Here is a 17,333-nt window from a genome sequence, read left to right as displayed (position 1 = left end):
GAACACAACCACAGGGCGTCACTGATGATGTTAACGTTTGTCACCTGGCTAAGAGTGACTGCTAGGCTCCTCCTCTGTAAAGGTACAATAGCTTTTCCAAACTTTAATCCCGCGAGGGAAGAGTAAAAAAATTCCATTTGTTATTTGAAATTCTTCCCTAAAGAATATTTGTCTCTTCTCTCCTATTTTACATTCATTTATCTACATGAAATTTACTGTCATTTACCTGTATCTGTGTGGATTCATGGACAGTTTACACTTTGGGTTATAACCCAATACTGCATGACTTATTTTGTTGTTGGATCCATTCCAGCTTGGCCTATTGGGAGCTAGTTTGTATTTATTATGTTTGAAATATCAGCTGTAAGGGTTTCCATCTGGGTCGGTTCCCGAAACTCAACACTCTCAAACGGTAACTGACCCACAATAATCTCTAATATCTAACAGTCCTTTCCTGCTTAATCACACTGGAATTTATTCACATCAACAGGTCTCAACAAGTCTTGTGTCGTAACTGTATTACTTCTCCTCTGATACTTAAGAAATCTACAACCCATGTAAGCAAATCAGGTTGTATGCCCAATGGCCCTGTTATTAAGCCATCAGGCTTAGTTTTGGCAAGATGATTTGCTGCACTCTAATAATCCGTTTAACAGCACAAAATAAATGCACAGATCTCTTTTTGTCATGCAGAAAAGCAAAAGCAAGATTTTAGCTAGAAGTCAAATAGTGACCAAGAGGGTCCTAAAACTAATAAAAATCCAAGGAAGTTATTTGTATGCTGATGAAGCACACTTGTAAACTTTCACAGACTTTTATTTTCAGGTAAGCCTGCATACCTGTTGTATCTGGTAATTTGTTCACAGTCTGTTACTTCTCTTTCCTGTAGACACCTGCATTATTAATAGGTACCAACATTAACAGTTTCTTGATCTTTCAGAATGCCAATTTCTCAGGAAAAGGTCCAACTGTTAGGAAAAGGTTATCAGTTCTCCTACAATTTTCCACTTGGCCACACCCAAAATGACCATTCACAGTACCTGAAACTTTGGTTTTTCTCTGTATGAATCCAAGACAGCTGTCCTCCAGCACAGTGGGTCTTCAAGTACAAAGACTAAATTAAAATGTGCTTACATAGTTTATTTTTAAAGTAATTTAAAATACAGTGTAAACATACATTAAAGATATTGTGGCAATTTAGATAAGGAATAACATGAGGTTATTTACATGTTTGTATATGTATGCGTGTATATATATACACAAAGTGCAGATAAATATAAAAACACTACAAAATAAACAAAAAATTCAATATGATAATTTACTGACAATCATTTTCATATTTATCACTTAATTTGTCATGTTAATGGCTGCAAATTCCTAGTACTGAAATAGATCATCTAAATATTCAATTTTTATATAAACTATAGTACCTCAAATTTTAACAGTATATAAATAGGATTCTGAATTAAAAATGAAAAAAACAAAAAACAAAAAAACAAAAAAAACCCCACCTTCCCTGCCACACTCCCTATTTATTTGTAAAGGTTTCAGCTCAGAGTTCAACAGGACTCTTGAAATCACAGCCCTCAAATATGTGATGACATCTAGGCTTTTAAGCATAGATCATAACTGGAGATAAGAGAGGCAGAGATCAAATCTCTAACATGCTGCTGTATGAAAAACAACGCACACTTTTAATCCAAGAGACAATGGGTTCAAGGCAAAGTCGGCCGTTCTGAACCCTGGAAGGGTAAAGACCGTGGGAAACGCTGCCAAGAGCTGGTACAAAGGGGAGAAAGGGGTCACCTAATTAAGGTGGCAGAGGCACCTGTGGCCCCCCCCACCTCCAGCACTTAAGGTCCTCAAGTGCTCCTGAACCTGAACATCCTGGATGACGAAGGATGTTTATGTCTGTGATAACTGTAAATGGCCCCTGCCTTTTGGGGCTCCTCAGAAGGCATACAGATTCCATTTCTCCCTACAGCACCAAGAAAGAAGTGTTCAGCTTCTGAACTTGGCGTCTCTCTCATGAGTGACAAGGAGAGGAAGGATGACCTGTTGGGCTCCCTAATTCACACAACAGCTTCTACACATTGGGCTAGAATATGTAAATCAGTATTCTGGCTGGGGCTTGCTGTGGGTGCTGTCAGCATTCTTACTTGAGATTCCTGGTTCAAAACAGTGGATGTAACTGCCCTATAAAAATGAAAAATCCTGTTTGTTGATCTGATTGTTTCAAAGGCCATGTCATTCACAAGCCTGAATTTGTCCGGGGTTACTACCACCGAGATTTGAGGCAGGGAGATACTTGTGACAATGAATGGAGACACTGAATGCGTTCAGGAGATATGGGACTCGCAGATGAATACCTGAAATTAAGTCTGTGGGTCTACAGGAAACAGGCAGAAGACTATTCAATAGACTTCATTTGCAAAGAGTGTTTTGATTTTGGAAACTAACCAAACAAGGTAGGAGGGAAAAGTAAACAGCAATTTCTACCCTATGTGGGAAATCTTTAGTAAAAAGGCAAATAACTTCTGGACAGTAATCAAGTCTCTGTTTTTTTTTTTGTTTTTTTTTTTACCAAGAGATATGATTTTGGGGTCCAATCCTGTGCTGTTAGGTCACAAAGACAGCTGCAAATTACAAATGTATTCTAAAACCAAAGAACAAAATCTGTTCCTAAACTGCTCTACCTTCAGTCAATAAAATACAAATCAAGTTGGGGTTCTAAATGCTGATTAAAGCATCACAAAAAGATAACTGGTAGGGGCATACTAGACATTGAAGCTGTTTGAAGAAAGGCTCTGAGGGACTCTTCTAAAGCAGCATCCATGTGAACGAGACCCTCTCACGTAGGACACAGACAGACCTGAAGATGAGGCTGGGAGCGAGGAGGTTAGCAGGTGCTATCTTCCCAGGATTGCAGGGCTGGATTTATTTCCTTAACATCGTGGTGGATTTTTAGAAAACATGCCACCCTATATAAAGTCAACGATTGCAGAAATAAAACAAAAAATTGTGTCCTTTTATTTTTCCTATTTGGGAACCTGGAGAGTATGGAACTGTAAAGAACATTTTTTAAAAAATCTCAACCATTCCTGAAAGAGCCAGCAAAGGAGCCACTGCTGAGAAGCCTGGTAGCGCCCACTTAGTGCAAAGCACAGGGAGAAGACACAGCTGGGCAAACCACTCCCATCGAATAGGGAGATGTGGCACTTCCTCATCTGCCACAGACTTCAGAGGAATACAGGGATGGTTCAACTACTCAGACATTTACATGTAACACAACAGAAAAAGCCTTCGGTTGACTGACTAGTAGTTTCTATAAAGTTGGCGGGGTTACGGCACAACAGAGGAGTCACCTGCTAGTTACATAAAGGTTTTGTCTTTGACGATATTTTCACATAACAGATGAGAAGACTGACTGACTCATCAGTCTCTTTCTCATCCTGATTATACTGGCAGCAGTGATTGGGGCGCCCACGTTTGTGTGTGTGTCAAATGTGGGAAGTCTAGCGGGTCTTCACTATGTCTCTGCAAAGCTAAGGTTTCATTACTGAAATGCTGCTACGATTTCAAATGTGATCATCTTCTCTCGGCTGGCATTGCCTTCTGGTGCAAGTAATATTCCCTGGAATGTAGAGCACATGTCCTGATTTTTCTCAACGCCCACAAATACATTATCTGTTGGCAACGTTTCTAGGGAAAAGCAGCTTCCGCCTGTCTCTAGCACATGGCCATGACTTGCTTCCACACACAGTCAGTATGAAGAAGAAAGCCATCCTCACAAATCTGTGAGATTAAAACGGCAAGTAAAAGCACAATTTGAACAAGCACTTTTGCCGCTTGTTTCAAAAAACGGACCCTATCCAGGACTGGCCCCAGCTCTGCCTCCCCAGGATAAAGGAGCAGGGCTCCCCACGCACATCCGTTACAGCCCGTGCTGTCTCCTCACTGAGCATCCGTGGGATTAGCCCACAGACAGCTCCGAGGCAGGGACACTACGGCCTGTGTTAAAATCAAATGAAGGCTGAGATTTCTTTATGCAGCAGCAAGTGAAGCAGGAATCACCGTTTTGGATTCAAGTTGGTCTTTGAAAGAAAATCAGTTTGTCTTCAGAGGTTCTCATTTAGTCAGATGCCAAATGCTAGCCAGGACGCTTAAACTGAGGGTGTTGTAGACTCAGGGACTGGTCCACAAGAAAGACCACCTCTGTCCCAGCAGAGGGTAGTCGGGGTGTGAACAGCACGATTACTACTCCTGAGGGCCACCGAGGATCCAGAGATCAAGAAGCTCTAACAACACATAATCATCGTGTATAAAAGTCAACAGCAGCAGGTAAAAAAAAGGCAACAAACTTATCAGGTTTTGTCATTATATTACTAATTTTTATAACATTAAATAGTTTTCATCCCTTTATTTCAATGCACTGATATTTACTTCTGGTTGCGAGTCCGTCTACGGTTACTCTCTTTACTTTTACATTCTCATCCATTATTCCATTTTTAATTTTAAAAGCACAAATGCTCCCAGGCATAGTTGTGCATGTGGGCATGTATAATTTAACCTATTAACTCTAGAAACATTAAAGTAGAAGAGATTGAGATTACAGATCACAATATCACGTTAAGAAGAAATGTCTGTAGTCGATACCTGAGTGTCTGTACAGTGAAGAACTGTGAAGCAACAGGTAAAATGCCATGGCCAAGGGGCCAGCACTGTGGCAGTCAATGGCAGGGAACCAGCTTTTGAGAATCTTTAGAAGAAAGGCTCTTTGCCACTCGTAGTTATGTATAGAAACAATGTGAGAATTATTCAAATAGAAATAATAGAACTAATGGTGGATGCATGGCCAGATGTTGATGGTATATATAAATGGGTAGTAAATATCTATTTCTATGCTCTATAAATTCAGTGAAATCCCTAATAAAGGTTGTAAACCGAAAGGCATACCCGAAAATCATGTATGACTTTATTCTTGCTAGAGATGATGTAACAATTTCAAACCCCAGTTCAAAACCATTTAAGAATCCTGTATAAAGAATTTGGATTCTGTTTCAACTAAGCATAGACTTTAGAAGGCATGTCTTTACTAGTGTCTTAAAATAGCATCCTTATCACTTGTAGGAGAATTTCTCAAAACCCCAAACTAGACATCAGTAAAAGACTTTGACACTTTACAGAGCCGCAGGTAGAGCTTACGTTGTATGCTTGTACACGGCGCCTTTACATTGCTTTCCTATTACTGCAGTTACACATTTGTGACACCACTACAATGATACTACCAGAGGATATGTGCGTGTGACTTACCAGCATTTATAGGTTAATGGAATAAAATTTCATAAAATCTCAAAGTTATAAAGGTCATTTTACACATCCTCTAAACCAGGGGTCAACAGACCGTGACCCAGGAGTCAACCCTGGTCTGCCACCTGTCTGTCTACGGCCCATAGGCTTAGAACAATTCTATTTTTAAATGGATTTTTCAAAGTCAAAGAAGCTTAATATTTCATGACACGTGATAACCATGACTGTCAAATTTCAGCGTCCTGAAATAAAGCTGTATGGGCATACGGCCACACCCATTTACTTGTGTCTCTGGCCACCTTCTGCTACAATGCAGAGTGGACTGGTGTGACAGAGACCACAGGTCCTGCTAAGCAGAAAATATTTACCATCAGGCCTTTACGGAAATAGTTTGCTGGTCCCTGCTCTAAGCCCATGGAAGGTGTCTGGAATGCTGCACGGAGCGTTTACAGCAGAATCAGTGTATGACCTAATTCGGTTTCATTTACAGACATCATATACATTATTGCTTTTGAATATTATCATCTACTTGGTAAACAAATAAAAATAAATCTATGTTAAAAAAAAGCCTTATTTCCTTGAAATGTTTAGGACCAGCAAAACAATCATATATAATAGCAGTATATTTTTAAGAAAAAAATCATAATAAATGAACAATTTAAATTACATTTTTTAGTAATGGTTTCAAGGTTTCTCAGAGAACACCAGACAGTAACAGGCAGATCTCAAAAGTCTTATAGCAGATTTCTGGTTTCCAAATTTTGGGGATATAGTAGTACTTAACACAGCATTTGAGATTACAATTGTTATGAAAGAGACATTGTGGGGAGAGTTACTTATCTAAAAAAAAAAAGGAAGGGGGCAAGCTACTTCGAAATAAGAAACCAGCCAAAAAAGAAAAAAAGAAAAATGAACGGCAAACAATTTAAACATCATTTTCCTTTCTCTTAATAGGGAGCTACATAGTCTGCTGGTGTAGAACTTGATAGAAATGGACTGTTCTCATTTTAATGGGCTGATCCCCATATCTGTGTCAGATAAAAATCATAGCACTTATTGCTTGTTACCATGGATACCATGAAGATACTGCCACCCACTAAGTAGTCTTAGAGGAAGACAACATAATTTTCTGGGACCAGTCCTGTTTTGCCTTCATAAGTTGCCTTCAGCCATCCTGGTTCCACTGACGGGTACACTGGCAAAAATAAGAATAAATGAATAAGCATCACTCAGTGGACGTTAGCTTTAAATAACTATATACAGAGATGGGCAAAAATCCACATCAGATTGTATGCATACACCCAAGCTGTCCAAACAACGTCACAGCGCCTGTAACGCTGGAAAGGTCTTTTGCGTTCACATAATCAATCACTCTTTCTCTCTTACACGGGGCAATAACCAGGGTCCAGAGGGATATGATGTGTTCACTTGCATAGGTATGAGAGGAAGGGCCTGGACTTGATTCTGAGCCTCCTGGCTTCTATCTGAGACTCTTCCTGCTACACTGCTCCTTCCTCCCCAGGACGAGGGACTTCAGCGAAGGGAATGGGTGTACTCACCGTTGGAAAAGATCGCCCCCTGGGGGAAGGAAAGCTCATGGCTGTGCTCTGCCTTACAGGAGTACATGGCTTTGGCTTGGCTGGAAGAGCAAAGGACCTCTGTGAAATCCACAAGACTCAACTCAGGTACAATGACACTGAAAACTATCCTTTAAAAAAACGATACTACTTTTTAGTTATAATTGAGGCATAATATACATAACGTGGACACGTAAGCGTGCGTAAGTGCATTTCACAAACTGAACACACTTGTGTAACCAGAGAACACCGACAGTGCAGCCAAAGCCTGCCTTGTGTTTCCAGTCAATGCCCCCGAGGGGAGCCACCGGGCTTATAACGAACAACATGAGCCGGTTTCAAAGAAGGCTATCATTTAGTCATTAGCCTGCCACTGACCAGGCTATTTCTGCAGCTTTAGAGAGGTTCGTAGGAACCTTGAAGTTTTATTTCTTTATTTGCAACTTAAAAAATGTTTTTGTTTTTTAATTGAAGTATAGTCAGCTTACAAAGTGTCAATTTCTGATGTACAGCATAAATTTTCAGTCATACATATACAGATACATACATATATATATATATATATATGTATATATATTCTTTTTCATATTCTTTTCCATTGCAGGTTACTACAAGATATTGAATGTAGTTCCCTGTGCTATACAGTAATTTGTTATTTATCTATCTTATATATAGTAGTTAGTATCTGCAAATCTCGAGCTCTCCCAATTTATCCCTTCCCACCTCATTCCCCCTCTTGGTAACCATAAGTTTGTTTCCTATGTCTGTGAGTCTGTTTCTGTTTTGTAAATAAATAAATTCACTTGTCTTTTTTTTTTTTAAGATTCCACATATAAGTGATATCATATGGTATTTTTCTTTCTCTTTCTAGGTTACTTCACTTGGAATGATAATCTCCTGGTCCATCCACATTGTAGCATAGCATTTTTGTCTTGTTTTGTTTGGAAGGGGGAGGTAATCAGGTGTATTTACCTATTTATTTAATATTTTTAAGTGCTGGTACTGGGAATTAAGCCCAGGACCTCGTGCGTGCTGATCACGTACTCTACCACTGAGCTCTAGCTTCCCTTATTTGCCACTTTTATTTCAGATTATCAGAGGTGAGATCCAAAAACTGAACGGTCTACAGGGGACGGTAATGAATTAAGTGGGTGTGTTATGAGAAAGACAGTAGGATAAGTTGATGATAAGTGATAACCAACAATAACCTCATTGTCAGGGAGCCATGGGGACATGTCTTTGCAAACCAGAGAGTACACCCAACTCTTTAAAGAGGGAAGCCAATACTCAGCTCTGACAGCTGCTACCATATGGAAATTCAGGCTCCGTCTAGCCAGATACTGTTTTGTTTTTTTTTAAAGGGAAGCCAGAATTTCAGAGTTTTATAGGAGAGCTATTTAAAACCATTTGAGCCAACACCAAAAAGCCATCATCTGAGGCTGCTAATCAAGTCACCAGTGATGTCACCTTCACTCTGAAACATGCAATTACCTGGCTCCACCTGCTTCTACCACAACCAGCATCCAAGCCCAGATCATTTCTGGGGTAGCTCACTTTATAGCTCCCTGACTTCCTAAATCCTTGGGGCTTCCTCTTGCCTCCTTGCAATCCATTCTACACAGAGCAGCCAGAGGGCAGTTTGAGAGGTTCTGGTGATCGCATGATGATCACATGACTTCCCTGAAAACTACCCTTCAACTGGTTTGCAACTAAGGCTCCCCATTGTGTATAATCAGGCACCTGGCCGTATCTGCTACCTCTGTCCCTGCCTCTACTCACCTATAGTCACACTGGCCCAGCTTCTCCGCCTCAAACATGCCAAACCCCACCCCCCCAGGGCTAGCCGGGCCTCGCTCCGAGATGTTTTCTTAACCTTCACTTGGCTGTGGCCTTTACTTTATCTTACACTTCCTGAGTTTCACTGCAGGCCGGACCTTCCCTGACCCCGCACTCTAAAAACAGGCCCCCAGGCAGCTATCACATTCTTCTATTTTAAGTCTGCGTGATACTGACATCTGGCGTTCTGTTGTTACAGTTGATGTTTCTGTTAGCGTCTCCCCCAACTCGAATGTAACCTCCGTGAACAATACCTGATGCTTAAATAGTAACTCAGTAAAAATCTGCCTAATGAATGAGTGGGAAAAAAAAGGGAGGGAAGATGCTCTGGGCTCTTTTTCTAAATGATGAGTTAGGGTTAGGGTTAAAGATTTAAAGATTCAAGGCATCTTGTGTTTCCTCCCTGAGGTCCCAGGACTTCATCTGCAGAGAGGCATCAGGAGTCCTTGTCATCTGCGGCTCTCTCAAAGCAACTGGGTTACCTCACTTCATTTCCCTGTGGGAGCCAGATGCCGGCTCTTATCTCCAGCTTCCAGAATGAGGCTAGGGCATTGAAACCAGGGTTCCCAAGTGGCTATCTGCAGACTGGAAGGCTTACAGAGGAAAAGTATGGCCCTGCCCCTGGAGTCTGTTTCACGTGAGTCGAGTCTCAGGCTCTACCTTCATAAACGTTGCTAGGAGACACAGGAGCAGGCAATGACCACTGGCCTGCACAACAGCACTTCCCAGTGAAACATGGTCCAAGGAAGAACTGAGGCAGCGGAGTCACCTGGAGAAGGGCAGGGTTTTACACTAAAGAAGAGCCACGTGCACGTGTACGCTCGGGAGTGTGTGCGCGTGGCGGACACGGACGGGGGTGGGGGAGAGGATTCTACCAAGTTCTGAAGACCTCTCAGAATCATACTACGGTAATCTTCAATAGAAAGAATATTAGCTTTTCCTATAAATCATTTAGTCAAGTACAGTCATCTGACTGGATATAATTTGGTATAACTTGACCTGATCTAATTTGACCTGCTCTACTATAATATAATTGAGAATTGTTGGGCCATTTCTCTTAAAATATGTACAGATGTTTTAAAAAGTCCAATTTTCTAGCAGTAATGATTTCTACTAATAAATACTGTCTTATTACTTTGCATCATTAAAATAAATTAAGAGATGCATACGGAAACAAATTCCAGAGTTAGAGAAATGATTGAGATATAATAATCCTTGCAATGGGACAATTTTTCATGTTCCACTTTAAAATGCAACCAAATTATTTTTATTTATATTTCAGACATGAATGTTCTCCTTATTGTATTTTATGGGATGGGATGGTGAGGGAAGTCAGGCCAAAAAATTTTATCACTAAATCAATGGCTACTGTTAAATGTGTCAAAATATACAGCACAAAACAGTTTCTGTCATGACTTGTCAATTATCTGTGCATGTGACTAGACAGGAATAATTTCCCTCGGCTGTGATCTGTACCTACAGGTGTTAACTCAGCAGAGAGCTGTGATGATTTAATGTAGAATTCTGTGACAGTGAAGTTTTCTCTCCAGGTGCTAATGGCTCCTCTTTGATTGCCTTGGTGTATTGAAGAAGATGTGAAAATAACACTGTCACCTACTGAGTCTCTCTTCAGAAGATCTGAATATCCTTTGAAAAGGATTTCGAAAATTCTGCCTCTTGCTGCATGGGAGAGCAAGGTAAGGATGCTCGCTGTCCGGAAAGCCATTTTTCCCCTTGTCATTTGGAAGATGATCTGCTCACAAGCCCCATTCCTAATTCTAAAGACTGTCTAGTGCTGATGAGTAGGGTCTGAGAGGGTCGGTGTGCAAAATTCGCAATGCTTACCTTAATCATAAACAAAGTAAAAAAGTTCACCAAATCAAAATTGATCGTGTTTTCTGAGGTCACTTAATGATGATACACATACAAACTGTCTTTTTCCCTCTCCCCTCCTTTCTCTCTCAAACACACATTTTTTGTATGCTGAGAATTTCACCTCGGAAGAGAACATGAACACACTTCTGAAGGGAGTAAGAAGATATAGTATAAAAGATGCCAAAGAAGTAACATACAGAAAAGCTAAAAGCAAACAAATCACAAAAATCTAACTGCTCATCAGTAGAGGATTTAATAAATCACATACACCAAATCCAGTGAATTATTAGGTAGAGCTACTATGAATATTGCTGTAGGACACATGACATGTGACAGTGCTCTCATGTAAAACAAACATTTTACAGAAAATCTTGCCATTGACAAGACCTCTAAATTGCCCATGACAATTTGCAGTAAACACTTACAAATAATGCAAGAAGCACACATTTGCTTTTTGGACACTGGTGGGAGATTTCTTAAAATTAGTCACATATTCTTTTCTTGGGTTTTTGTCAACAAAATATGGGCTGCGCATGGCTCAGGTGTCTTGAGTATTGGATGCCTCAATGCTAAAAACCTCTTACAGGAGGCTTGGAGAGTTAAAGCTGCTTATGTCAAAGACATGCATATTGCAACTCCCTTAAAAAGGCACTGAAAAAGTTGAATGACAAAGTCGTTTTAGGTTAAACTGTGTATTTTATCAATTCTGTTGAGCATCTACTCTGTGCCGGGCACTATGGTCAGAACAATACAGTAAACACCACCTTCATGGTTCCTTTTCTGTGTTTATCACAGAGGACTGGTTCTCAGAGTGCAGTCAAGGCGAACCGGGAAGGAGGGTCGGCGGGCCCCTGAGAGGACCCTGCTCTGAGAGCTAATGGAATGCGTCTGAGAATCCATTTATTTCCTCTCATGCCAGACATTAGAGATCTGCAAAAATGTCAAATAATGCAACTCTTTCTGTTTTAGGAAATATTACTTTTCATAAAATATGTAATTTAATGCTAACATGTAATGAGCTTCTTCAAATGTTATGGTGGTAATGGTGCTTTGGCGGGATAAAGGGAGATGGTGTCAGTTCCCGCACTTCTGGCAGTGACCTTCATGAAGGGATGGAAGCCGACCAAAGCCTGTTAGGCGTAGGGCAACAGCAGGGGAGCTGGCTTCGGAGCAGCCTAGCTTAGAGCTGGATGCGAAACTACACCTGTTGTCTTAAAGACATCGGAAACATGGCCTTCGGATGAGGGGAGAGATGGGAAGGCTGGATGGGCCCTGTTGTGACTTGGGGGTAGGCATGTAAACTGTTTGACTTGGCTTTACAGAAAAGGGTGACCCTCAAATGCTGGGGAATCTGTGACCATCCAGGTGATGTGGGTCATATAATGAGTCTGGAAATCCAGATATTTCCTTGGTTCATCTTCTACGTGTAGAAATAAAGGCAAAGAGAAATGAACATCATGGCAGGGTCAGGCTAAAATCTACATTTCCTATTGTCTGATACAGTGCGTATCTGGAGATTCCATCTGTAAAGTCTCAAGATAATGTCACAGAAAAAATAAATTCTACTATTAATACTTGACTGTTAATAAGAGCGAATAACCACACCTGGGTCTTCTAACAAAAATGCTGCTATTATTGTCCTTTAGTTGCATGAGCTTATTACTCTTATTTTAAATAAATTCATAAACATTTAAAAAATGTCTCAGTTTAAATTTCTAGCACAGTAGCTATCAGAAGATGTAACCCACATAATCAAAAGCTCTTTGTATAAGGTGTTCTGAGACCAAAAAGGTTGAGAACCACTGTCAACACGTGAGATTAGATGACTGTGCACCAGAATGTGGTTATCTTTAGGTGGGCTCCATTCACTTTTTAGTTTATTAATAGTCTCCATATTCTCTAAAAAAAGAAAAAAAATTAAGTCATTCTTAATAACCATGGCTTCTTTTGTCTTTCTTACGTGTGCCACAGCATTTTATCTTTTGTGTCTTCTACGTGTCACTGTGCTGTGAACCAGTGACTGACTGCCTTTTAAAAACTCAAATTCACTAAAACAGAAGACTTCGTTGAGCTTTGTTTTGGTGCTCTGCAATTGTAAACAAAATGCTGGCTTTAAATTATCATAACAAATATCTGATGGCTTACAATGGGCCAATTTTCAATTAATTCTCTTAATTCTCAAGTCCATCTTCAGAAGATACTGGCAGAGCCCATGCGACACCACTTTAAAGTGGCTCTTCCCCACTGCCCGAGCGTAAGTCACAGAGACCAAGGTGAGCGCTTTAAAGGCACTGCTTGCTGCCGGCCTTTGCAGTGGCGAGGCAGAGCCCAGGGACGTGCGGCTCCTGAAAGCACTTTGCAGGTTAAGAAAAATAACTGTAAAATAACCAATGTCTGCGTAGGTCCACGCTAACAACTATGGCATTCTTCTCTATTCTAGTGGTTCTCAAACTTTTCTCTGTACGTAAGAATCACTTGGGGAGGTTGTGGAAAATACATATTCTTCAGCCTCAGTCTCATATGTTCTGGTTTACAGAGTCGATGGCAAACTTAGGGAGCTTCATGTTAACAAGTCTTGCAGGTCAAGTGGCCCCTCCCACTCCCCTGATCCCCAGTGATGCCTGAGAGCCAGAACCAGTGCCTCCTCTCACGAGCCCCCTGACTTTTCTGCAGCTTCCACCACCCTGACCTCGCCTTCTCCTCCTGCTCGTTCCTCCACCTTCTTCTCTGCCTGACCCTCAAATGAAGCCACTCCTCAAAGACCCACACCCAGCCGCTTTTCCTTTTTCACTCAGGAAGCCCCATGGCTGGGCAACCTCGCCTTCATCTGTGCAGTGTACCCACTGAGTGGAAGTTTACCAGACGGCATCAAACTTCATGCTCTCTCCTGGTTCCAGCCTCCTCAAGAGTTGTGGCCAAAACGTTCCTTGCCCCTCTGCGTACTCTCAGAAGCTAAATTACCATTCCTTCTGGCACAAAGACCTGGAATCTTCTTTACTTGTCTCTTATTTCCCGTGTCAAGGCAGTTGCTCAGTCCTACTTCTATCCATAAAATTCTCCTTTTGGTTTTCCATGCTTTTGTGAGCGCCCTAATTAGAGTCTTTTAAATGTCACCAGTTCCACTCTAAATGCTTCTCTCCCCTTCAACACCCTCCTAGAAAAGCCACGTGAACGATCCGACAGAGCACATCACTGACTACTAGGCCACCTCTTTGCCCAGTGGCTCTCAGAGCCTGCAGTGAGTCCAGGGGTCTTACTTTTCTCTTGCTCGAGACTATCCACTAAAATCTCCCAGCCAGTCTCTTTCCCAAACATGGCCAGTCTTCTCATTACCCACGACGGGTCCTATTGTTCTTCGAGGTCCAATTCAAGAGCAATCCTTAATTCTCTAGAAGAAAGCAAGCTAGGCGTCGTAGGAGGCTAGTAAGGGACGCGCCCTCAACTTCTCACTGTTGTGCAGTCGTATTTAATGGTACAAAAGGATATCAAGTGACTGTTAAGAGTTCATGTTCAAATACCACTCATGTATTAATTAGAAGCTTGAATATCTAAGCAGTTTTAATAACACTAACAATATTGGTTATTAATGTAGAGACCATTTACAGAGAATTTATTGTGTATTTCGAATACGCTGCTATGTACATCTACAACCATTTGTAAAAAACAGAATTATTATCTTCATTTTACAGATAAAGAAAACAGACTTCCCAGAGCTCAGATCAAGATGGCAGAGTAAGAGGACCTGGAGCTCACCTCCTCCCACGAATACATCAAAAATATACCTACATGTGGAAGAATTCTCAGTGGAAACTAACTGGAAACTGGCAGGACTCCTGAACAACCAAGGCTGTAAGAATGATGCACGCAGAATCGGCGAGGAAGGGACGAAAAGCAATCGGGTTGGGACCTCTGCCCCTGGAAGGGGACTCAGAGGCAAAGGGAGATTGGACAGGCAGAGAGCCTCCCTGGGGAGTGAGTGGTTCGAGCCACAGATTAGGTGCCCCAGTCCTGGGGTCCTATGTCAGGGAGACAAGCCCCGTTGGCTGGTTGGAGGACCACGGGGGCCAGCAGAGGGCAGTGGAGATCCTGGACTGGACTCCTCTCTGGAGGAGAGCGTGTGCACTGGCTTGCCTCCGGGCAGGGTGGAGAGGGCTCCCCTAGTGGCTGCTGGGTGTCCTGCAACTGCACCATGCACCCCAGCTCAAGCCCGGCGAATGAGCGCTCCAGCCCGCCCCCTCCACATCACAGGGAAGCATGGTCTAGTCCAGGGGCAGAGCCTGGGTGGGGCTGGGGCAGCCACTGCTGGCACTTACTCAAGCAGCGCAACACAAGCAGCCCAGATCTCTTATGGCAGCGGCCCCACCAGGGCTCACCCCCCCCCCACAGAGAGTCCGTGTGGCCCACCTGCCCTGCAGAGAGGTTCTACAACAGGTGGGGGCAGCAGAGGCTGGGGCTGTGAGAGGAAAAAGGGGACTTGCATGGGACGCTGTGTCTGAGCAGAGACACGGGCATCAGTGCATCAGACCTCTGTCCACGGCTGAGACGAGCTGAGAGCCCGCATGGCCCCACTCGCTTCAGCACTTCCCTCGTGGGGCAAGGGTCCTGGAGCAGGGCGTGCGGAAAACACAGACTTAAAGGGCTCCAGTAATTTGGGATCAGACCCTGCCCCCAACAGGGCAGTGACGGCCACTGAGCAGAGCGGACGCCCTGCCTCACACCCTGTGCAGGCTTTAGTCTCTCCAGGACCAGCCACACCCCGTACCAAGGAAGAGCCACCAGCAAACCCTGACTTGCATCCACGTCACATCCAGCCCTTTCACCAAAGACACTGGGCACGTGCCGTCTGCACAGGGAAGCACTCACCTATGATCGCCTGCTGGAGACTTCAGCAGGGAACTGTTTCAGCTGAATCCAGAGGGGCAGGCCAAGCTAAGCAAAATGAAAGGGCAGGTGAAAGGGTATGACACCGTCCACAAGTGCTGTGGACTCGCTGACAGAGAAGACTGTACGCTCAGTGTACCACCGAGTGACTCTAGGTTTATGCTGACAGCTTATTAGAAGTGACTTTAGAGTATTCAGAATGTGAAAGCATATTATAAATGCACAGGTTCACTGTTGAACATCTGAGTACACTTAGTACATAACAGCTGCATTAATTTACTGTCCAACACTGATTTGCCTCATTCATATCTTGCTTCCTGAAAGCTCTTAAAAGATTATATCGGATTCTAGTACTTGAGTTCTTACTTAACAGATTATTTGGAGCTTTCTAATAAAAGGGCTCCACCTAGTGGAGCAGTTCAGCCATTCAGTAAGACAGAGGGAAGCGGCAAGGTTAAATCCTTTACGCTCCGGCCTCACATTGGTGGCAGTTTCAGAGAAACCATGTTTGCTCTGACACGCATGCTGCCTGGTTTTCACCAGGCCTGACAGAAGGGAAGATGGTGAAGATGCTACAGACAGATGGAAGTACTCTGGGATCTGCTACGTAACCGCAAGGCACTGACTATCATCCTAGTAAGATACCAGAGTGGTTCCCCTCTGTGCAGGACTGATACATGGGGGCCCTCACTAGGCTTTGGAAGAAAATGGTCTGAAGGTCATTGTTATCCGTAGTAACTAGGAGAAGTCCAATACTGTGTAGGTGCTTAATGAATGCTTGCTGGAAAAGTTCACATATTTTTATAAGGTCAATACAAATGCTATGGTTGAATCACTTTTTAAAGAACTACACAGCAATCCTTCAATCACCTGTGATTCCCTTCCCTCACGGCTGGGTATGGGACGCTCACAAATGCCTCAGTACCTCCAAAAAAAAAAAAAAATCAAACTTTGCTCTTTAGATGTTCCCATTTATACTCTCTTTCAGCAAGCATTTACTGAATGCTTCCGATCTATACTAGTTACTGATGGTTAAAAAAATCAGAAATATCAAAATACCAAGAAATTCCATTCGTTTAGACATATTCAAAATTAAAAACCAATGTCCATTGCAGACGAGAAGAATCAATTTGGAATGAGAGAAGGGGAAGCAGAAACCTTAGAAGGAAGCACATTAATAGCAGCAAGATGTAACGATCCGTGTCCTTTTAACAATGGAGCGGGAAGCAAAATCTGGAAACCCTGAATGAAGGACTGCCCTCAGCACCAGGGCCACCCAGGGCGACCTGCCCCACAGCAGCACGGGGGGGCCATTAAGAATAAGCAGAGTTTTTCATGCATGACGCTTGTCACAGAAAAAAGTTTTATAATGCTGACAAGTCAAGAACATGTTTGAATACAGAACAGAAACAATAAGCTACTGTATAGCACAGGGAACTATATTCAATAAATTATAATAACCTGTAATGAAACAGAATTTAAGAAAGAATATATATATGTATAAAAATAATGGAATCACTATGCTGTACAACGTAAACTAACACAACATTGTAAACCACTTATACTTCAGTTAAATGAAAAAAAGGATATATGTTTGAAAATTTTCCACAAACTATGATCGAAGGAATCTTTGTTACGGCCACTTGTGTCTTTTAGAAAACCTGCTTGTTTAGAACCCGCCCTCTGTGACGGTTCGACCAAGCAACGCATCGCTGTAACAGCTGAGATGCTAAATGCTACATGTGGTCCTAAGCTTTTTCCCGTGAAGAGACGGCAGACGTGGATGCGACCACCTGCGGAACTGAGGGACAGACCTGTCAAAGGTGACGTGCCGTGTCAACAACGTGACAAGGT

General features: G+C 42.4%; 1 protein-coding gene across 1 annotated transcript in view; it reads right to left on the bottom strand.

The window, feature by feature from the left end:
• Positions 1 to 1,119: 1,119 nt before the first annotated feature.
• ARHGAP42 (Rho GTPase activating protein 42) overlaps positions 1,120 to 17,333 on the bottom strand; it is a 251,289-nt gene continuing 235,075 nt past the window's right edge. Inside the window, exons 23-24 of the mRNA XM_010977801.3 lie at positions 6,870 to 6,949; positions 1,120 to 6,505 (exon numbers count right to left, since the gene is read on the bottom strand). Of these exons, the coding sequence (XP_010976103.1) occupies positions 6,417 to 6,505; positions 6,870 to 6,949 (169 nt within the window). The 3' untranslated portion in view covers positions 1,120 to 6,416. The remainder of the gene's footprint in view (positions 6,506 to 6,869; positions 6,950 to 17,333) is intronic.

This window comes from Camelus dromedarius, chromosome 12 (genome assembly GCF_036321535.1).
Source record: "Camelus dromedarius isolate mCamDro1 chromosome 12, mCamDro1.pat, whole genome shotgun sequence".
NCBI classification, from domain to species: domain Eukaryota; kingdom Metazoa; phylum Chordata; class Mammalia; order Artiodactyla; family Camelidae; genus Camelus; species Camelus dromedarius.
The sequence above is the reverse complement of the archived record's forward strand: the minus strand, read 5'-3'. Positions and strand labels throughout refer to the sequence as shown.